Consider the following 23,876-nt stretch of genomic DNA (forward strand, 5'->3'; position numbering starts at 1 on the left):
ATATTTAATAACTTTTTGTTTTCTTTTTTTTGTTTGTTTGTTTTTTGAGATGAGGTGTTGCTCTGTCACCCAGGCTGGAGTACAGCTGGCACGATCATAGCTCACTACAGCCTCGACCTCCTGGGCTCAAGTGATCCTCCCACATCAGTCACTTGAGTAGCTGGGATTACAGGCACAGGCTACCATGCCTGGCTAGTTTTTTTTTCTTTATAATTCTCTGTAGAGATGAGGTCTCACTATGCTGCCCAGGCTGGTCTCGAACTCCTGAGTGCAAGTGATCCTCCAACCTCTGCCTCCCAAAGTGCTAGTATTATAGGCATAAGCCACCGCACCTGGCCAATAATTTTTTAAAAGAAAAAACTGTATATAGCATGATCTCAAAATAAATAAAATATATAAAGATGTTAGCAGTGATACTGCTGATGGTGAGAATATGTGCAATTTTTATTTTCTATTTAAAATACAGTTATTGTGGAAAATTTTGTAAATTTTTTAAAAGTTAAGGTTAGAGGCCGGGCGCGGTGGCTCAAGCCTGTAATCCCAGCACTTTGGGAGGCCGAGACGGGCGGATTACGAGGTCAAGAGATCGAGACCATCCTGGCTAACATGGTGAAACCCCGTCTCTACTAAAAAATACAAAAAAAAAAACTAGCCGGGCGAGGTGGCAGGTGCCTGTAGTCCCAGCTGCTCGGGAGGCTGAGGCAGGAGAATGGCATAAACCCGGGAGGCGGAGCTTGCAGTGAGCTGAGATCCGGCCACTGCACTCTAGCCTGGGCGACAGAGCGAGACTCTGTCTCAAAAAAAAAAAAAAAAAAAAAAAAGTTAAGGTTAGAAACTTTTAACTTTGAAAAATGATCATTAATATTTAAAGGACTGTTCCAAACAGTAAGATATACATAAAAGAGATGTATTTATATTTCACACTTTTTTTATTACCATAGTTGATAGTGATACAGAAAGCACAAGTACTCCTCAGTATATGCTAAATACTAAAGGAAGTTAAATATGCCAGAAAATAACTGGTCAGCCATAGAGGGCAAAGAGAGAGAAAAGAGGTCAGAAGTGGTAGAAAAAGGAGTTCTAACTTGTGTAAGTAGGCAATCAGGAAAAGACCTCTGTTAGCATACATGGACTCTCTGTATTACGACCAGTAGATTCACAGACTCTTCTACTCTCACCAACTCCTAGAAATTGGTCTCCAGCTCCTGTAATCACTAGGATGGCCTCCAGTAGGGAAAAAGGGGGTACCTGGGGAAGCAGAAAAGCTCTTAGACCTGCGGTTCTTAACCTTTATTGAAATCTAACCCATCTTTAACAATCAGATAAGAAATGTAATCTCCTACCCCTAAAAAAGCACTTATGTATACACAAAATTTGGCTAGCAATTTCAGGGATTTCTGAACTTTCCATTAGCTCAGATTATGAACGAAAGGATCTAGAAAGAAAGAACTCCCTAATAGACCTAAATTAGATTTATCTTCAGAGAAAGCCTCTAAAATAAGTCTATTATTTTCACTTTCCAATTACCCTACTTTGCAGATGAATCAAATTCCTTTAAGACTCAGTGGCTTTTTTTTTTTTTCTTTTTTGAGTGAGGTTTCCTGAGGTAAGTCTACATATGGTAAAATTTGCCCTTTTTAGCATATAGGTCTGTGAGTTTTGACAAAGGCATAAAGTCTCATAACCATCACCATAATCAAGATACAGAACAATTCTGTCACCCTCCAAACCTCACTCATGCTACTCGGTGGTCACCCCAGTCCTAGCCTAAGGAAATTTTTTTTTAACTTTTATTTTGGGTTCAGGGGTACATGTGCTGCAGGTTTGTTACACAGGTAAACTCATGTCACAGAGTTTGTTGTACAGATTATTGTATTTCATCACCCAGGTACTAAGCCTAGTACCCAATAGTTATTTTTAAAACTCACTGTTGAAGAAACACATTGACTTTTTCTCACACTAGAAAGTAATATGTAAACCAACAACTGTCTTAGCTCATTAAGTCAGATGTTGGCCACTATACTAAACTGTAGATTATAAAAAAAAAAGTGCTATTCTACCCACAACTAACCACCATTCTCGAAGTTCTAGGAAGGTAAGGACTACTCTTTATCATTACATCATTAAAATTTAGCATTGTGCCTACTCTTTATTAGGTACTCTAAAACAATTATTGAACTGAATTAACGTTATGGATAAAACTCAGAATCTGAGCTATTCAGTTTTGTTTTAGGGTTGACCCTAATTTCCTACATATTTATTTACCATTTTAAAAGTCTGGTCAATAGTGTATTGGTTCATGCACTTATTTTGTTCATTCTATTCAACCATTTTCCCACTTTACCTTTCTTTTCTTTTTTTTGAGAGAGTCTCGCTCTGTCACCCAGGCTGGAGTGCAATGGTGCGATTTCAGCTCACTGCAATCTCCGCCTCCTGGCTTCAAATGACTCAGCCTCCCAAGTAGCTAGGACTACAGGCGAGCACCACCATGCTTGGCTAATTTTTTGTACTTTTAGTAGAGATGGGGTTTAACCATGTTGGCTAGGCTAGTCTCAAACTCCTGACCTCAGGTGATCCGCCCGCCTCAGCCTCCCAAAGTGCTGGGATTACAGGCATGAACCACCGTGCCCAGTCACCACTTCTTTACCTGTTCCAGATACTACATATGAAAATGAATGTCTCTTCTGAAGCAAGATCTTGTAAGGGAGTTGGACATACTAAGTGTTGATAATTAAAATTTAAGACAAAAAAATGCCACAAAGAGATAGCTCTGGAGAGGAAATCTGAGGAGTATCAGGAATAAAATGCTGCAGGGGGGGTGATCTGGGCAGAATCTAAAGAGAATAAGAGACTTTCTAGAAAACAAGGGAGGACAACATTGCTTGCAGGACCATTCTCAGATTTTAAGCAGGAGAGAGTGACTGGATGAGATTTGCATATTAGAAAGATCACTAATGCTTCACTGTAGATGGTGGAATGGTGGGGTGGGGCAAGGGAGAGGAAGGCCAAAGGTCCCAGTTAGGAGGGCCTGAGTTAACAGAGAGAGGAGAGGATGGAATTGAAGGATTCTGAAGGAGAATGAAAGACAGGACTTGGTGACAGACTAAATATGAGAAGTAAATAATGAAAAGCCTTCTAGTTTGATTTCCAAGTTCTCAGTTGGGTGACATGTAAGACCATTAGCAAAGAGATTTCTAAAAGAAAGTGAGAACAGAGACTTTCTCTTGCCTTTTTAAGGCTAGAGGAAAGAAAGATTTGGTTTACCTGTTTGCTTATTCTCTCTTTCTAAAGAGGACTTGAGAACCCTTACAGAAATACATGCCTATAATACTACTTTAAATAGATAAATAAAGGGAAAAGGAAATAAGAAATAAGGAGATAAAGTAACAGCCAGAAATGGCTATTGTTACGGAGTGCCTACATGAAGTCAGGCTGTCCTAAGTAAGTTCTTTACATGTAGTATAATGAACTTCTGCAAAGAAGTCTGAGCTGGGCCAGGTGTGGTGGCTCACGCCTGTAATCCCAGCACTTTGGGAGGCCGAGGCAGGCGGCGAGGTCAGGAGATAGGGACTATCCTGGCTAACACGGTGAAATCTCGTCTCTACTAAAAATACAAAAAAATTAGCTGGGCGTGGCGGCGGGCACCTGTAGTACCAGCTGCTGGGGAGGTTGAGGCCCCAGAATGGCGTGAACCTGGGAGGCGGAGCTTGTAGTGAGCCGAGATGGCGCCACTGCACTCCAGCCTGGGTGACACAGAAAGACTCAAAAAAAAAAAAAAAAAAAAAAAGAAGTCTGAGCTGGAGAGAGAGAGATCTGAGTGCTGACTGCAGCAATCAGAGTGGATGAGGTCAGCTAGGGGGAGTCCTAAGGAGAGAAAAGAAGGAAGCTTAAGGAACAATACCTAAGGTGTTCACAGAAAAAAAAGTGCTAAAAAGAACACAAAGAAGGAGCAATCAGAAAAGGTAGAAGTGAGCCAGGAAAGAATACTATCAGAGAGGTTATGGTAGAACAAAAATTTAGGAAGGCAATAGTCAACATTATAATTATTGCCAGGATTCAAGGTAAAAGATGAAGTGACTAAGGAATCTGTAATTAGAAAGTTTACAGGGCCCTTTGCCAGAAAAAATTCACTGGATTGGGGGGGTGGGTAGAATTTCTATTTCAATATTTGAACAGTGAATAGAAGGCCAAGAAATGGATAAAGTGAAATTGGAAGACTGTTTCAAGATGAACAGTGAAGGGAAGAGTGAGATATGGTAACCCTAGAGAGCAGTGCAGGGTCAAAGGTGAATTCTATTATGATGGAAAAACAAGCAACTGTCAAGGACAAACAAAATCATTGTGCAGGTGTATTTTTGTCATAGATAGAGCTAAGCTTGCAGTTTTGCTTCCCAATGTTTATGAATTTTGTATGCTAAGTGTTCTATTAAACACTGTCAGTTTCATTATAAAGAAATTTAGTTCTCAAAGGATTCTTGAGCTATTACTATATTTTATTTACACGTCAATGATCAATGAGCCATTTTCAGCACAACTGGGCAAGGATTCTGAATCATACTCTAGTTCCCTTTATCAGGTTAGAAGACTAGATTTCCTTAGAAAAAATAAATTTAAAAGCTAGGTCAGTATACTATCCAGTATTATCTAAGAGACTCTGAGGAAGAGGAAGAAAAAAATCACTGTTTAATTTAAAGAAGAATCAGAAACAAGCCCTCAGGTAATTGCTGTCAGCCAATTCCATTTTTAAAAATACGTCTTAAAATAGAAATATGCCTGCCCAAGGCTCTGGAACTCTCCCAAAGATAAGTTTCTTATACTCAGCAACCTCAGCCAACCCTGGACAGCCAGGTGACCCATAAGACAACCTCTCATTTGGTTCTCAAAACAAAAAAACCCTATTTCCCATCCAGATTTCAGAGAGGCTAGCAAGTTTTCAATTTGCTTCACTTTCAGAAGTGGTATCTCCCTATACAAAGACTCATTTCCTAGAAGTTCTACCTCCCCTTCAAATAAATATGAAGAGATTCTAACCATAGTGCTTATATTGCCAAGCTCATGGTATACAAATATCCAATGAAGACTGACCCCTTGGACACATTTTCTTGGAAGCATGGGCCTCAAAGTCCGAAAGACCTCGTTTTGAATTCTGGCTTTTCATTACAAATTCTGTGACTGTGGACAGATTCCTTAACCTAGCTGAGCCTTAATGCATTCTCTTATGTGTATTAAGAAAAGAATATTACTTATCTGACAAAGTTACAAAGGTTAAATGCATCTAGCAGGGTACTTAGCATATAGTAAGTTTCCAAAAACGTTAATTCTCTTACAGCATTTAAACCCTTCATATGCTTAAAGGCAAACTCAATCTCCTCTGGCTCCATGAAGCCCCTTCTGGCTACTCCATCCTATACCATTTATCTTCTCTGAACTCTTAATATACCTACCTAAACATAATTTTGCTCTCAAGGATATACTATTCCTTAATATACATTCATGCCTTACTATGTGTACATTTGATGTCTTGGATCATGAGAGCACCTAGGGCATGTCCCTTTTTTATGATACAGTTCTTAACACAATATTGAGCACATAACTAAGACAGTCACTGATGACTTAGAAGGCTATTATTTTATAATCTAATATTCCCTATAGATCTCATAACTCCACCAATTAGCTGATTAAGAAACTGAACAAGAGAAGTTAAATGGCTTGCCTGAAAAGGCATAAATTGTGGGCTTAGCTGGAGAGTAAACAAGGTATCCTGTCTCGCAACCCAGGGAGCTTTATATCTTGTTCCTGTTGCTCTTGTGTGAAGAAGTGCCAGGGTGAAAATGCACAAACGGCCTCATGTGCCAAAAATATCTGCATTCCCTATATTAAAACACTTAAATGGAATGGGATAGAAAGGCTCATCTGCAAACTCATCCAAACACAAAACGGTCTTTGCTAGCTTCACACTCAAGTAGATCAACAGACATTCTTCTGCTGCCATCTTATGGGCATAGAAGATCACTACACATGGGCTTATTTTCATTTGAGAAATAATTTTATTCAATAAACATTTACCCATCATCTACTATGTATTAGGCTCTGTGAAGAAAACCCAATTAAAAAGCACCCTCAAGAAGCTCACAATGTGGTAATGAAAAGCAACAACATACCATTTAATTAATTAGTAAACCAATCCTAAAACAGTGTTACAAAAAAAGAACACTGAAGAGTATTTTAGCCTGGGGCTCGGGTGTAGCAGGGTAGTCAGCAGTGGGTTCTAATTTGCAGGAGTTCTTACAGTATGAATACAATTTTGTTAAGCAGAGAAGGTGAGAAAAAACCACTCCAGAAAGAAGGTCACCCATGGACAAAGAAAGAGGGTCATGAAAGTAAAACCTACAGGAAATAGGCCTAATCTTTCTACCTGAATAAAGTGACTCAATTACCAGGAAGAAGAGTTGAGAGAAAGGGATAAGAAAAATAGGGAGAAAAGTATAGTCCTGGGTAGGCTGAATTCAGAGTTTGGTGAGTACACTCTCTACAGGACTAAAATGACTAACGATCAGTAGGATTTTCTATATTGCCTGACTCAGCATGTGTTTGAATTCTGTCCAGAAACTGGTCCTCTGAACAAGATCAATTAGGAATCTTACATACATGGAAAAACATTAACTTCCATTAATATTCAATCTGATTGTAGAGTGTGTAGTAAGTAAACAACTTTTACCTATACCTGGTCAAACTAGTCTCTTCATTTTATAATTTCAAAGGCCAACTCAAGTTGCAACTGCCCCTTCACCTACGTAAACGAGCTTCTTTCTGTAATTGCCTAAATATCCAACAATTCTTTTTGTTTTACTTATTTAAAACATATATTATATAATATTTAAGGTAAACAAAAAAGATATAAAGAATAATAAACCATCACCTGTGTCTTACCATCCAACTTAAGAATAACAGTGCCAATTCCAGTTTCTTCTTCAAAAGAGAAGCATGTTTCTACTTCTTGAAACTCTTAATTGTCCTCTGCTACCCTAATCTTTTGGGTCTGATCTTTATAAGTCAGTGCATATGTTTAAATTCATTAGGAATGTGAAGAAACACTAGTGAAGTTCCAAACTGGTTATATCTTATTCTTACCACTTGCCCAACCATACTACCAAATCAAAGTATGCAACCAAGCCAGTTTCCCAAAGACACATGTATCTAGGACATTAAAACTATCAAACAAAGAAATTTTACCTGCTGCTTCTGACATTCCAGGTCCAGCACTTGCTGATGTCTCAACTCAACACACTGGAGTTAGCCTCCAAACACAGAGAGTGCTAATAAACTATGGCAGAGGCTTGTCTCAATTCCCCAGAACACCCAGATCAACTTCCTGTGCCTCTGATTTCCATAAAACCAGGAATGGCAAGGAACTCTATTGCCAGATCAAATCATTCCAGGTGAGAGCAGGTCAAGCTACCTCAGACACACCTTGCCACACACCTGTGCAGCAACTTTCCCAGAAGCCCAATTTTCAACAAATGGGTGGTTACTCTTCTGGCTGTCCTTCTCTAAACACTGGAGCCCATTTTATGAGATTGTACCAGCAACTGTCCTTTTCTAACATGGGAAAATCAGCTGATAAACGAGAAGGGAGGGTTGAATGAGGGCTCAAAATTTTGGTCCCTCCTACATGTCACCAATATTCATAGCTCTGAAAAATGAACCACTTTATCAGAAGGAGATTAACCTCAAAAACATGACTGATAAGGGCTTTTAGTAGCAGGTGTTGGGTGACTGTCTTCACTCTGAAGTGGCTGGGAATTGGGATAGAACTACCAGAGGTTCTGCTACATAAGGAAATGGACTCTTGTCCTTTCTTCTAAATGCACATGTCCTGAGGGGGAGGGGAAAACACTTTAAGCTTCCACTCCTGAACTGTTAAGTGGTGGGCTGAGAAACTGCATGACAAATGCCCTTGTCTCTAGAAAATGAAGTGAGATGGTGTTGGCAATAGCCATGTTTAGCAACAGAAATATGCAAAAAAGAAAATAGACTCTTTTATTCAAGGCTCTACATATCATTGCTTTAACTCTTAGTAGACACCATCCAGGCCTCCCTTCCCAGAACTGTTTGGCGGAGATAAACAGTACTAATGTTATTTTTAAACAGCTTTATTGAGACATAATTCACATACCCATTAGGTGTACCATTTAAAGATTTTTAGTATATTCAGATTTATGCAATCATCACTATAACCAATTTTAAAACATGCTCACCCTAGTATCAAAAATATCCACTACTGCATAGTATGGAGTGTACTTGTTTGCGAAACAACAGAAATTGACCTCACTAAATTAGGCAGGAAAGGAATCTGTGGGAGGGAATTACTAACATTTTTAGCATAAAGAATACCACTGGGATAGGAGGCCCAGGCTCGAACTTTCCTGCAAGGGTCAACTGCTACCATTATCACATTCAGCTCACTAGCTGTTGCCTCAAATAAATGTTCAAGTGCTTAGATTCCTGGACACTCCTTGGTGAGGGGAAAAAGGCATAAGAAGGTACCTGTGTATGGCTGCCACTTACTGTGGTACCACAACGGAGATTTTCCCTTAGGGCTGCAGAAAATAATGTATGACATTATAAATAATTGGTAAGGAGATAAGAGGCAGGACAAGTGAGCTTAAATTTAAAAATTAAGTCTCCTAAACTTGAGATATGGAATCCCTATAGCATGTAGGGTTTAAAAATTAAATAAAACAACCTAAAATCTAAAATGGTATTCACATTTAGCATTTTAGGGTGGATCTTATTTCCAAATGTATTGGCTCTGGAGAAGCTAGGAATGGATCTTAATGAAAGTCAAAAAAGCATTTCACTGGTAATGACATACATAATTGTCATATATATCTCTAAATTGTTTTGTAGTTTGCAAAACACGTTCACATAGTCTGTCTCATTTGATCCTCACAGTAACTCCATGAGATAGGTTTGGGAAAATCTAGGTTACTCGTAAATTATTTCTAATCTTCATATACATACAAACAAGGTAAGCATTATCCCTTTTTGACATATGAGGAAAGAGTCAGAAATGGAACTTGATTTATTTAACCAAAATCACACATACAAGAGGCTGAACTGGACTCTTCTTTTTTTTAATTTTTTTAAAGAGATGGGGGTCTCACTATATTGCCCAGGCTGGCCTTGAGCTCCCAGCATCAAGTGATCCTCCTGCCTCAGCCTCTCAAGAAGCTGGGATTACAGGTATCAGCCACCACGCCCCATTTGAACTGAACTCTTAAATCAATCCTGTGCATTTCCCACTAAGTCCAGCCATTCACAGTTATCTAGGGGTAGCCTCATCTCTCAGGCAGCAACATATCATCACTACTATTTCAAAGAGACATATTCTGAAAAAAATTACATAGAGGTGCCATATGACACTGAAAGCAGTTTGTTTGTAAGGTATATTCAGCCTGGTGAAGTCTCTTGTCATTCTGCTACCTAAGGATTAGGGCCACAGCACTAAAAGAATCGCCTTTTTTCTTTCTATTCCAGAATTGTTCAAAGTCCCACAGCATAATACTAATTCTATAAGAAATTCAGAAACCTCCAGAATGGTAATATAGTGAAAATATACCTACTGCTACATACGTTTCACTCTCTTCTTGTTCAATATTCATACTTAGGAAGAGAGAGCTTATTTCTTTCAGTAGAGAAAAAACTTGGTAGTGGCAGCATGGCTGCAGACTTTTAGAAACTAAACACTTTAGAACAAAAATGGAGAAAGATTGGAGTTGTTTGTGGAACCTCTTTTCTAGAGTACCTTTTTGAATTGACAACTGCCAGTCTTTAGCTTGGACACAGAGGAACAAATCAAATGACTTTTAAAAACCATAACTCAGAGTTTAAATTCTTGGTTTAAATTTTAAACATTCCAAAGATGATGCCAAATTAATCTGCTGACAGCTTCACATTAGTAGGTACAAGTACCTAGCTTATAAAGACCCCAAGGAACTGAAGAAGGTCGATAAGTGTGGTATATATGACTCAGCCAGTACTCACTGTATGTTGACCAAGCAGTCATATGTAATGTGAGCTATTTGGGAGAGACAATTTTAGTTTATTGTGGAGAAAAACTATTTTTAACCATTTCTACAAAGAAGAGAAAGAGCACCATAAACAAATGTAAAATTCAGGGTTGGGCGAGAGAGAAAAAGCTAAAGGAGAAACAAAAGAATCAAAGGCAGACACTATTAGACTCTAATATTAGCAATGGGAATTGTTTACATTTTGTTGCTAAGGAAAACTTAGAGCTTTGGAAAAAGAACCCAACCACTGCACTATTGTGACAGCTGCTGCCTGGCCCTGGTATTTCTGCAGAGCTATCTGCCAACAGCTTGCCACTTGCCATTTCTATCCTGTCAAATCAGTCCCTTTATAATCAGATGACCTTGTTTCTATAGTTCTCACAAGCAATCCAAAGACTGAATGGCAGTTATCAGAATGCCCTAAAGATAAAGACTGTTGCATTCTGAGCTGTGGACTGGCCCCTGAATCAAAACCTTTATTCTGAATGGATAATACTTAAATTCAATAGAAGAAATGGTCAGTGAATTCAATAAGAAGGAAAAGAAGGCTTAGGTGATAGTCTCTACTATGCCTCTGACTCAAAATGTGATATTAAGCAAATGACTCTATGCTCTTAGGGCCTCAGCATTCCCATTTGTAAAATAGGGAGCATATGTTCTAGTCCTTTCCATCTTATAAAGAGGATACATTCAAGCACACTTGAGCTTTTCAGGGGGGAAAAAAAGGAACTGCACAAATCCAAGATTATGCCCTTCTCAAAAGGAATAAACTGTTTTAGAAGTTCTGCACTGAGTTATGTACGCAAAACCATAAATTATCTAGAATACTGCAAACCTTGAATCTCTATTATATTTACTCTTCAATGATCACGGCTTTCTTCACAGACTTACATTATAAGAAAGACTGTTGTCCCTGTAATTAATTTTCCTTCATGCCCTCCTGCTCCCTCTGCCCCATCATAACATAATCCTTTATCATTTTGGAACTTTGGAAAATACAGAAAAAATAAAAATAAAAAGTATCCATAATAGACCCAAAAATCCAATATTAACATTTCTATGTTTATTACTATTTGATATCATAATGTATTCTTTTATATCTAGCGTTGTTCATTTAGCAACATATCTGTAATTAACAAACTGCGTAAAGAACTGTTAGCACAAGAGTGTAAAGCTGAGACTGATCACTGGCCAACTGGTATGCACATACCCACTTATTCCCTCTTAAGATAAAACATTCTCAGAAAAGGAGAGCCAGTTGTGCAATTTAATGGTAAAACCCACTCCCCAACTGAAGTGCTCTAATTACACTGCAAATGGCGATTATTTCTGAGAGAGAACCTTCTACTACTCAGGTCTAGCTGTGGCCAGTTTTAAAGCCCCATTTATCCCAATGCTCACTACTTGTTTGAAATTGGACCTGTGAACACAGGCTTCAGGCTTTTATTAAGGTTTCCCAGTAGGATTCAAAATCCTTCCACAATGAGCTGATTACAGAGAAAGCCGCAGCTTCAAGTGGAGAATTAGCATCCAGCATGCTCTTTCAGAAGGAAAATTTAGCTGTTTTCAAAACATCTAATTTTTTTTTTCTTTCAGTTTATGCTTGTCTAGCCAGAGAAATGAAATGGCTTTAATTCTGTAAAGGCTTAAATGATATGTTTTATTTGATCAAGTCATTCCCCTGCTGGAAATCCCTCAATTGTATTCCACAGCTTCAAGACTAGAAATTCAAATTTCTTAGCACAGTACAGACAAAAATCTACATGATTTGGTTCCTGCCTAACTCTCTAGTTTGACAATTTCCAAAGTTTCTCCAGTGGAATACCAGTCTTGGGTTTCTTTGAAAAACAAAACAAAACTACTGGATGGACTCAGAAATTTGGAAAATGCTGCAAATCCCCTAACCACTCCCATGTCCCACTCTCCCCACTTCCCAGAGAGGAATGACCCAAAGAAGGCTTTTGAGTGATCCTATCTAATTTTGTTTAATCCATTGTTCCCGAATTCATTTGGCCACAGCATACTTTTTTTTTCCTTCATCTAAATCTATTCCACAAAAGACACTTTCAGAAATGCTAACCTCGCCTCACCTTCTCCCAGCTTCAGGCATTCTGAACTTGTTTGTTTCTTGAATTTCTTGTTTCCTCTCAAATACCATCCCCCTATTACTACTTATAGCTAACTTATAGTTGCCTTTCAAAATTCAACTCCAGTTACCTCCTCTGGTAGGCCTTCCTTGTCACCCTATTCAATCTAATTGAGATTCCCCTTCTCTATGCTCTCATAGCAATCTACACATATCTTTACCACAGCACTTAACAATTATACAATAATATTTGATGTACTTGTTTGCCTTCCCATGATAGTTATATCCTCAAGGGCAGAAAAAATGTTTTCTTTTTTTTCTTTTTTTTTTTTTTTTGAGACCAAGTTTCGCTCTGTTGCCTAGACTGGAGTTCGATGATGCAATCTCAGCTCACTGCAACCTTTGCGTCCCAGGTTCAAGTGATTCTCCTGCCTCAGACTCCTTAGAAGCTGGGATTACAGGCACATGTCACTACGCCCAGCTAATTTTTTGTATTTTCTAAGTAGAGAAGGTGTGTCGCCATGTTGGTCAGGCTGGTCTTGAACTCCAGACCTCAAGTGGTTCGCCCACCTCGGCCTCCCAAAGAGCTGGGATTACATGTGTAAGCTACTGCGCCTGGCCAAAAAAAATGTTTTCTTTGGTCTTGTATCCTTAATGTCTCTGTGCCTGGCACGTGGCAGTCTCTCAATAAATGGTTGTTAGGTGCTTTATATGTGTGGGTTCCCATTTAAACAAGATTCTACATAGATAATACTATTTTGCAAAATCTTATACTTTAAAAACCATTCCTGATTCATTTACCAAACTCTTCCTATACGTGTGTCTATCTTCGCTACCGCTGGTCAACTGTAATTCTTGTTACCTATTCCCATATAGTCTGAGGTTTCTTTCTGCATTAAAAACTTTTATTACATGTTAGTCTGCATCTATGAGTTTATCACAGAACTCTCCCTCATGGTGACCTTCAGTGTTTATGTTTTATGTGAATTCATCTTTGGTTCAAACTGTTTTTACAGTTTACAGTTTTTTACTCTGAGTTGCAGATGTGTTCCTTCAAGGTGGTTTTGAATTTACTTGTGCCAGGGCCCCAGAGTTTCAAGGGTACAGACACAGTTTCTGTATTAAATCCTTGACTTCTGGGATTTCTAAGCTATATGAATAGTGAAAATTTCTCACAAATGAGTTGTCTGCCCCTACCATGATCCTTGTATAGATTTTCTTCCTTGCCACTTCCTTGAGTTATGGGCTAAGTACCCTTTTCATGAACTGGGCAGCCCTTCGAGATTTCTAGCTCGATACATAGCTTCTTAGTTACAGCTCACAGCCTTAGTAGGCCCAAAGCCATGCTTTCTACACACACGTGGCATTAAAATCTGAGCGTCCAGACCTTATGATCTACATATAGGTCTGACACCAATCCTGGGTCACTCACACGACTCTGGATTTTGAGTACTCTTCACTTTTGTCATGTGAGAGTTCCCTATCATTCTTCTGAATTCAACTATGAATTTCTGTTTATAATGGGCAAGGGAGCCTTACAAGTTCCATCTACCATGTTGGAATCATCCTCCTAAACATATTTTGAAACCATTCACATTTCTTTCTTTTTTTTTTTTTTTTTTTTGAGACAGATTGTTGCTCTGTGGCCCAGGCTGGAGTGCACTGGCATGATCAGCTCACTGCAACCTCCACCTCCCAGGCTCAAGCGATTCTACTGCCTCAGCCTCCCGAGTAGCTGGGATTACAGGCGTGTGCTACCACTCCTGGCTAATTTTTGTATTTTTAGTAGAGACGGGATTGTACTTTGTTGGCCAGGCTGGTCTAGAACTCCTGACCTCAAGTGATCCACCCTCCCTCAGCCTCCCAAAGTGCTGGGCTTACAGACACGAGTCACAGTGCCTGGCCAAGATCATTCACACTTTTCTCTATCTCTTCTACCATTATCTTAGTGCAAGCCACTGTTCTCTCTCATGAGCCTTTCTTCCACAATGGTTTCCTTACTGGTCATCTCACATCCATTCTTGTCTATTTTTCCTCATCCAATTCATATGTAATACTGCAGCCAGAGTTTAAAAGCCAGAACTTTAAAAACTATAGGTCAGGTCATGGTACTTTTTGCTTAAAATCTTCTAGTGGCATATGACCCAGAAATTCTACTCCTAGGTATATAATCAAGAGAAATGAAACCATATGTTCACACAAAAACTTCTCACAAATGCTCATGGTAACATTATTCATAATAACTAAAAGGCAGAAACAACTCAACTGTCCATTGACTTATGAATGGACAAACAAAATGTGGCATTATCTATATGATGGAATATTATTCACCCATGTAAAGGAATACAGTACTGATACATGCTATCACATGGATGAACCTTGAAAACATTAAGTAAAAGAAGTCAGTCACAAAAGACTGTATTTTTATCCCATTTATACAAAATGTCCAAAATAAGCAAATCCATAGACAAAAAGTAGATCAGTGGTTGCTTAGGCGCAGGGGGAATGAGGAGACTGTGGGGGATAGCTACAGGGTACAGGATTTCTCTCTAAGATGATGAAAATGTTCTGTAATTTACTGTGATGATGGTTCCACATATCTTTGAACATACTAAAAACCACTGCATTGTACACTCTAAATGAGTGAATTGTATGGTATGTGAATTCTCTCTCCCTCTATATATATGTATATATGTATATAGCTCCTACCCACTCCTCAAGCTTCATCCTAGACCTTTCCCCCTCATTCTCTACTCTTAGTCACAATGCCTTCTCTCAGTTTCTCCAAAAGATCAAGTGCCTTTTCACTTTAGTGTTCTTTTCAATTGCCAGACCTTTTGTTTGGAATGCCCATTCCCTTCTCTTCACTTAGCTATTACTTAACCAGCAGATCTCAGGTTGAGCAGTATCATACCTTCATGAGAGCCTTCTTTCATCCTCTAGGAGAAGGGAAATCTTTTTTTTTTTTTTTTTTAAGAGACAGGGTTGTGCTCTGTGGTCGAGGCTGGAGTACAGTGGTGTTATCATAGTTCATGGTAGCCTCAAACTCCAGGGTTCAAGAGCCCGAGACGGGCGGATCACGAGGTCAGGAGATCGAGACCATCCTGGCTAACACAGTGAAACCCCGTCTCTACTAAAAATACAAAAAACTAGCCGGGCGAGGTGGTGGCGCCTGTAGTCCCAGCTACTCGGGAGGCTGAGGCAGGAGAATGGTGTGAACCCAGGAGGCGGAGCTTGCAGTGAGCTGAGATCCGGCCACTGCACTCCAGCCTGGGCAACAGAGCGAGACTCCGTCTCAAAAAAAAAAAAAAAAAAAAAAGAACCCTATGATCATTTCAATTGATGCTGAAACAGCATTTGATAAAATTCAACATCCTTTCATGATAAAAACCCTCAAAAAACTGTGTATAGAAGGAACATACTTCAACACATTAAAAGCCATATATGACAAACCCACAGCTATTATCATACTGAATGGGGAAAAACAGAAAGCCTTTCCTCTAAGATCTGAAACAAGACAAGGATGTCCACTTTCAACCACTGTTATTCAACATAATGCTGAAGTCCTACTTAGAGCAATCAGACAAGAGAAAGTAATAGGTTGGGCACAGTGGCTCACGCCTGTAATTCTAGCATTTCGGAAGGCAGAGGTGGGAAAATGTCTTGAGTCCAGGAGTTTGAGACCAGCTTGGGAAACACAGTGAGACCCCATCTCTATTAAAAAAAAAAAAAGAAAAAAGAAAAAAGAAAAAAAAGAAAAGAGAGAGAGAGAGAGAGAAATACATGACATCCAAATTGGAAAGGAAGAAGTCAAATTACCCTTGTTTGCAGATATACAATGTTATATCTGGAAAAACCTAAAGACTCCACCAAAAAAACTATTAGAACTGAAAAATTCAATAAAGTTGCAGAATTTAAAATCAACATACAAAAGTCAGTAGCATTTTTATTTGCCAAGAGTGAACAATCTGAAAAAGAAATCAAGAAAGTAAACCCATTTGCAATAGTTACAAATAAAACAAAATATCTAGGAATTAATCAAAGAACTAAAAGATCTTTACAATGAAAACTATAAAACATGGGTGTAAGAAATTAAATAGCACACAAAGATATTCCATATTCATGGACTGGAAGAATCAATATTGTTAAAACGTCCATACTACCCAAAGCAATCTACAGATTCAATGTAATCCCTATCAAAATACCAATGCTATTCTTCACAGAAACAGAAAAAACAATCCTAAAATTCATATGGAACTACAAAAGACCCAGAATAGCAAAGCCACCCTAAGCAAAAAGAACAAAACTGGAATAACATTACTTGACTTCAAATTATACCACAAAGCTATTATAACCAAAACAGCATAGTTCTGACATAAAAACAGACACACAGACCAATAGAACAGAGTAGAGAACTCGGAAATAAATCCATACATCTACAGTGAACTCATTTTTGACAAAGGTGCCAAGAACATACATTGGAGAAAAGACAGTCTCTAAATACACACAAATATAAAAGCTCCTTCCTTTGGATATTCAAAATAATACAAAGTCAAACTGAAATCTAAATTTTGATAAGATTTAACCTGGTCTAATCTTAACAAAGGATAATTATAGCCTTAGTCTTCAAGTACATTTGAACCTCCCAAATGCGGTACATTCTATTTTTAATACTTCCTCAAGTAGGAGAAAATGACCCATTCTTGCTTGGTCACATTTTCCAAGGTTTCTCTTAATGCTGGCAATCAAAAAGTTTTTCTTAGCTTCTACCTTAAATATTTTTTATGTCAATTCACAATGTTCTCTCAACTTCGCTCTAAGGAAATTACAGAATACCTAGTCACTATTATTCTACCATATCATCACATACTATTCATTTCTTTTTCTGGTATTCTTCTCAAAGTAATCAAAAGTTTATATCCTAGCTCTATTTCTTTGAGCCTTGTGTCATACTGCTCCCTTTCTTTGCTGCCAGAGAAGTCAACATAGACTATGCATAACAAAACAAAAGATCCTTCTCTGTGCTTCACAGGTTCTCCATTACAAAATGGTGAAATAATGCCTAACAATTGTCTTTATCACAAGACAAACAGAAAAAAGATATGCCTAAATCCATAACGGCATAAGTGTCTATGCTAAATAATCATAAATAATTGAGTCACCAAAAACTGACTGCTCAGAGGCAAAAGACAGAACAATAATTTAAAGATATATTTTCAGGCTGGGCACAGTGGCTCAGCCCTGTAATCCCAGCACTTTGAGAGGCCGAGGTAGATGGATCATGAGGTCAGGAGATCAAGACCATCCTGGCTAATATGGTGAAACCCCGTCTCTACTAAAAAGACAAAAAAATTAGCCGGGCATGGTGACACACGCCTGTAGTCCCAGCTACTCGGGAGGCTGAGGCAGGAGAATCGCTTGAACCCAGGAGGAGGAGGTTGCAGTGAGCCGAGATGGTGTCACTGCACTCCAGGTTGGGTGACAGAGCAAGGCTCCATCTCAAAAAAAAAAGATAAATTTTCATAAATGTATTTGAAATTGGGAAAAGCACTTTATGCCCATTCCTTTATCTTGTACCTCAAAGCAGAGCCCCACAAATGAAATCAGTAACTCAACATACCTCCTCTTCTCCCTGGCTTCCACAGAGGAATCTGTTCCAGTAATGGAGAGTACAGGAGTAGCTGTAACCCCATTGGCAGTGCTAGGCAGAGGGCGATTGGTGATCACACAGAGCGGGGTGCTAGAAGAGACATTGTCTGCTGTTTTCTCTGCTGTCGAGTCAGCCTGGGATTTGTGAGGAGTCCTGAAATAAAAAAAGATACAAGCAGAAAGGAAATGGTTAGGCATGCTATACAACAAAGCACTGGCACAGAGACAGAAGGATTAAAGAGCGGTTCATCTAGGAAATCTTGCTCTGATGTTGTTTGTTGGATTTTTAATTTTGAGCTCTTACAGTTTGGAATAGTATAATTACACGTTTAGTCTGACATCCTTTGCCTGAGGAGTTACATTTTATGAGACTTGTATGTGTATGTGTGTGCCTGAGATTTCGTTTTAACAAAAATCATTAGCTATGGCACAAGGCAAGATAGTGACATATGCAAGAGTGTTTTAAATGACTCCCCAGTAACATCTGGTCTCCACACATGCACACAGAGACAGGGCCTCTCTACACAAGAAAAAGACATTAAAGTCACTTACGATATTAGTCTCTACCTGTTCCTTAATTCTTGGCAGTGGAGTCTTTGTGGTAGTCCTCAGCCTAGATTTGATGACCATCTTCTTGGATTATCCAGAGACAACTGATACTACAGCTCAGTGTGCTTAGTTCTCCCTCACCTAGTTCAGTAACTGCTCTCTCTTTCCATTTAACCAAATGCCTGTCTATATTCATAACTGCAGAAGTGAGAAATTGAAACAAAAACCAAACCAGATTCTATAAGTATCCTTAACTACAGACTTTTCAACAGCAAGCTGTATAATTAAACTCATTTACATGAAAACAAGATCTTTGTTTCTTAACAAAGAGTTGAGAGCAACCATTGGCTCTCCACCCAAAAAGCTATCATTTGTGATGTCACAGCTGTTGCTGGGGTAACAGAGGTCCACAACTGATACAGAGATGGAGAAAGCAATGAAAAGCACAAATATTAAAAATCTATTTTTTTCACCTACTCACAATTATTAGCAGAAATGTTCACAGGTAGCTCTAAGCTTACTTCCAAATAATCACATTACAAGCTTGAAAAAATAATAAAAATATAAAAATATTAATATGGTACCTAGATAAAACATAAAAGCAGACTATTTTAAAAGATAGAAGTAATATCTAAAAACACATGCTAATTCTCCAGAAGCAATTAATGACTGCAAAAAAAGGTGAAATTTTATAGTTATTTTTTAATAAAAAAAGAAAAGGCAAAAAATTCCTCAGACTTACAAGATAAGAATCTATAGGAAGTACTAATAAAATTAGCTAGACACACAGCTATAAAAAATTACACTTAACCAAACCTTACTTGAAGTTCTTTTTAGGTTAATAACATGTTTTGGTCTCACTGTAATTTCTTATGCTGTTGAAATGCCAAGGATTTTATTTTATTAAATTACATAATAGGACTTTTACTATTATTTTGAAATGCAGTGTAATTTTACAAGTAGATTGTTAGAATAAGCACAGCCCTAGAGCAGAGATCAGAGGATATGCAATGGGGTAGAATAAACATGGGCTTTGGAAACACAACATTTGCTTAAATGTAGACTCTCTGATCTCTTCTTCATTGACAAAATAGAGATAGTGGCACCTTAAAATACAGGGTTCTTCTAATGATTAAATAAAATAATGTCTGCAGGACACCTAAAATAGTACCCAGAATAAAATACAAACTCAGCAGAAACAAACAGTGACAAAATAGATAAGAGCTTTGAAATGTGCAAATCTGGGTTCAAATCCCACCTCAGTTCCTCACTGGCTGTGTGACCTTGGGCAGATGATTAACCTTTCGGTCCGAGTTTCCTCATCTATAAAATAATACTTTATATAATTGGGGGCTCATTATAAGAGAATAGATGACATATGTATGCATGAGACAGCTAGTTGTCTAACCCATATCCATTGTCCCTTTCTTCTTTATGAACTGAATCCCTATATTATTGATGGCAGCAATATACCTAAAGTACACACTTCTCAAAGTCTCCTGGCCACTAGAGGTACCCAATAAGACATATGCAGACAACTAGTACTTCTGGGAAAACTCTCAGTTCAGAGGCATTCTTTCTTTGTCTGCTTCCTTCTTTCCATCCTTCTTCTTCCGTAGAGTACAGCCATGATAGCTAGAGCTACAGCAGTTATTCTGGACCACGAAGCCACCCATGGAAATGGCAGCCATGACGCAAGAACTGTGGAGAAGAGAGAACCTGGATCCTTTAATGACTGTGGAGCTACTGAGCCAGCTTTGCATATTTCTGGACTTTCTTAAGTGCAAGAAAAAAAAACTTTATCTTATTTAAGCCACTACTACTTAGATTTATTGTTACATGTAAGCAAACTAAATCCCAATATAATACCTAATCAAATGCCTGTCACATAATGGGGTCCAACAAATTGCAGTTGTAATTATTTTCTCTCAGTTGCAGCTCTTCATAGTTATAGTAATAGCAATATAGTATTATTATATAATATGTAATATTATATATGTAAAATATAGTAATATGTCCAGGCACAGTGGCTCACGCCTGTAATCCTAGCACTTTGGGAGGCCAAGGCGGGCGGATCATGAGATCAGGAGATCAAGATCATCCTCATTCTGGCTAACATGGTGAAACGCCATCTCTACTAAAAATACAAAAAATTAGCCGGGTGTGGTGGCATGCACCTGTAGTTCCAGCTACTCGGGAGGCTGAAGCAGGAGAATAGCTCAAGCCTGGGAGGTGAAGGTTGCAGTGAGCTAAAATTGCACCACTGCACTCCAGCTTGAGTGACAGAGCGATACTCCATCTCAAAAAAAAAAAACAAACAACATATATATATATAGTAATATAATATAATAATAATAACCTCTCTATGTTTGTTTCTTCATCTATGGTGATAATAGTTAACATGTCTATGCAAATGGATTATTACAAGGACCTAATAAATTTACCCGTAATTACACAGTATTATTATTAATAATCCATCATAAACCCTTACCTCCTGGCTGAATTAATGATCACCACTTATTTTAGGGAAAGAAATCTAGTAAACTGACAAATATCAATCAAGCACCATCACTGGCATTCCTGCACCAACACCATCATTAAGATTTTTTTCATTTTCTTTGTCAGTTGTAGACACAGACCCAAAAAAAGAGACCCTTTCCCACCACACATAAAGGATTAAAAGCCACAGTTAAAATTACAGCTGAAGTCCTAATGTACTTTCACAATAACATTCTACCATGCTATCCCTTAGCTGAACTAGAAACCAAAAAGATACTGCCCCCCAGAACACAGTTTAGACAAACACAAATCTGTCCCTTTTCACAATGTTTCCAGCAAAATACTCTCGTTGGCTGGGAGTTTTCAGAAGGCTATCACAGGCTTTTGGAAAATGAGTTAGCGTTCTTTCTGCTTTGGGTTTGCATGCCATTTAAAAGACTAAATACAAGAGATTCCTATTATAATTACTGGAAAATTAATAGAAGTAAAATATGAAAATATTTTCAATATTTAATTTAGCACAATAGTATGACCCTTAAATTGTAATCACAACTGGTAAGGTTGTTGAGAGATGAAATCAGTCATATTAAGCTGATGTCCAAACACCAAGTACAATTATATATACCCTTTGATTATTCAATATGCAACTGTTGACTGGTTAATACAAGTCAAAGCAAAAGCATCTTCATTAAATTCAGACATTTGCTCAGGAATTCTAACTTGCTTTTACAGTGACAAAGTCTGTTTGGTTCAAATTTCATATCTGTTTTCAGAGCCATTAACTTTGATGAATGCAACTCAAATGGCTCCAAGAAGCCTTACCTGCCATGATGTACAGATGCAGTAGTGTTTGCACTGATTGGTGCAGGGCAAGAAGAGGCAGGTTGCCACTGGCTGCCCCGAGAGGTAGATGAACCAATGGTAATGGGTGAGGTAGCAGGAGATGAATTGCGATTGGCTGAAATGTAGGGACTTGTGGGGTCACTACTTCTACCAAATGAAGCACTGCAAAACAGCACACAGTCACTTTCTTCAGGACATGCTGCTCACCCACCATTTCCCAGCACCACCTTCCCACCCAGATTGTGCACTTGAAATGAATATAGACCAAAGAAAGGGTATGACAACTGGGAAGTGAAGTGATCAACTCCAGTTAGAGCTGAGTCACTGGCAGCAAGCAGGCAATCATCCAAAAGAATGAAGGAATCATCACTCTTTGAAGGATGGTCTTTTTGGTCAATCATCCAAAAGAGTGAAGGAACGTGGAGGAAGAGAGATGATACTGAATGAGGGAAAGCAGGAAAGTAGAATATATGATAAGAGGAGAGGCTAAGAAAGGGAATAATAGGAAATAGGATAATTTTATTAGAAGAAAATAATTCCCAACAAACCCAATGCAAATAATCATGCAACCCCAAATGTCTACCTGATACAGAATTAGCACTGCAAAAGCAAAAGTAAGACCAGAGAATTTGGAGAGGTTGTGGAGCAGAGATTTAAAATTTAAAAGTGGAAAAGGGTAAAGAAGCTCTGTGAAAAAAAGTGACTTTGAGAACTGCAGTTATTCAGCCTAAAGCAAAATTGCCTCTGGGAGGATTTAAAGTTTTAAGTCTAGAAAGTAATACTGTATGAGCAATAAAGGGCAACTTTTATTTGTTTCAATTGAAGACAGGTAAGAACCATCTCAATTGCAGGAAAAAATTATTTGGGTTCAAATTTCAAAAATACTTCTTGACTATAATAGAAATGAGACACTTGAGGAGATAACCAAAAAAAAAGCTATAAAGCCTTCCTTGGAAAAGAGGTATTTTAATATGGGCTATATGAAAGGAATTTCTGCCTATACACAAGAGATGAACTAGAAAATGGAATGTATATAAAGGTTTGGCATAGCTGGGAAATGACAAATTTCTCCTTACACTTGCTCTTTTAAATGGTGATGGCATAAGATTCTTTCCTTTTAAAAATCATAAGATCGGCTTTTATAAAATCAAAAAATGCTTTAGGGTTACAGGAGAAGAGTTTTGGAAATTCAAGATATGAAGCAAGTTGTACATCTTTTCCTCAAAAAGTGCTCACATCATTAAGCATGCTTTTGATCCTAAATAGAGGCAGCCTGTCCCTTCACTGTTTACCATAACTTTGCCAAACTACATCTATCAAACCAAATGCCTCTCAACCCATTTGCTGATTATTTGGATCACAAAAATCAACAACCTCACCACAGAATAACTCCATGCCTGGAAATTAAATGGCAGCTTTCTCCCTTCCCTTGATCTAGAACATTATTTTCTCAGAAAAGTTTTCTTGATCTTGGATTCAACTATAAGGAATAATAATGCATCCAGGAAGACCAAGGCCTTAGCCATTAAGACAAATAGGTGATAGCCTCATAGAGCAAGAAACACCTCTTTTGTGTAATAAAGCATCAGTGAGTCCATCAAACTTTCATACTTCCCAAGTTGAGCCCTTTCTTACAGAATGTATCTACAGAACTGAAGAACATTAAAAGGCAACAATGACTGTTTTCTAGCTATTTCCCATGTTTCAACAATAACTAGTTGACAAGTTTTTCTGTCAAGTGGAAATAAGTGTTGATTACAAAGAGTTAATGTGCTCATCTAGTCTATGGCCAGGGCCTGTTTCTAAGGTGGCCAACCAATCATCTAAAAAAACCCAGTGATGAAGGCTATGGTATGAGGAGATAGTGGGAAGGGTTAAGTGGAAGTGAAGAAAGAATTCAAAGTAAGCAATAAAAAACAGATTCTTCCACATTAGCAGCAAAGTTCAAATTAAAATATTAAGTATTTTTGTAGCTTAATGGCTCTGGCAAAGGTGCTTGGTTTGCTGGCTAGTATGTGGCAAAGAAAATAATTGCAGAAAGGGAATACAGATGAGAAAAGAAGGAAACCCATGTACCTTCTCTGCACCAAACTTGCGAGTTTCACATCTTGATGGATCTGAGGGCCATTAAAGTCATAAGAAAAAAAACAACTCAAGTCCCTAAATTAACAGGCTTC

General features: G+C 38.2%; 1 protein-coding gene across 21 annotated transcripts in view; it reads right to left on the reverse strand.

Annotated features, from left to right (window-relative positions):
- PPP1R12B (protein phosphatase 1 regulatory subunit 12B) overlaps positions 1–23,876 on the reverse strand; it is a 237,868-nt gene that overhangs the window by 116,241 nt on the left and 97,751 nt on the right. For 13 of the 21 annotated variants that reach the window (XR_638991.4, XR_638985.4, XR_638984.4 and 10 more), the window contains 2 exons: positions 21,679–21,861; positions 17,780–17,962 (listed from right to left, as the gene is read on the reverse strand). Coding sequence is in view for 11 of the 21 variants with exons in the window: in XM_009189887.4 (XP_009188151.2) it covers positions 17,780–17,962; positions 21,679–21,861 (366 nt within the window). In the remaining 10 variants the exon portion in view is untranslated. The other 8 variants (XM_003893289.5, XM_009189893.4, XM_021933663.2 and 5 more) reach the window with 7 other exon arrangements.

The sequence above is a fragment of the Papio anubis genome, chromosome 1 (genome assembly GCF_008728515.1).
Source record: "Papio anubis isolate 15944 chromosome 1, Panubis1.0, whole genome shotgun sequence".
Classification (NCBI taxonomy): Eukaryota; Metazoa; Chordata; class Mammalia; order Primates; family Cercopithecidae; genus Papio; species Papio anubis.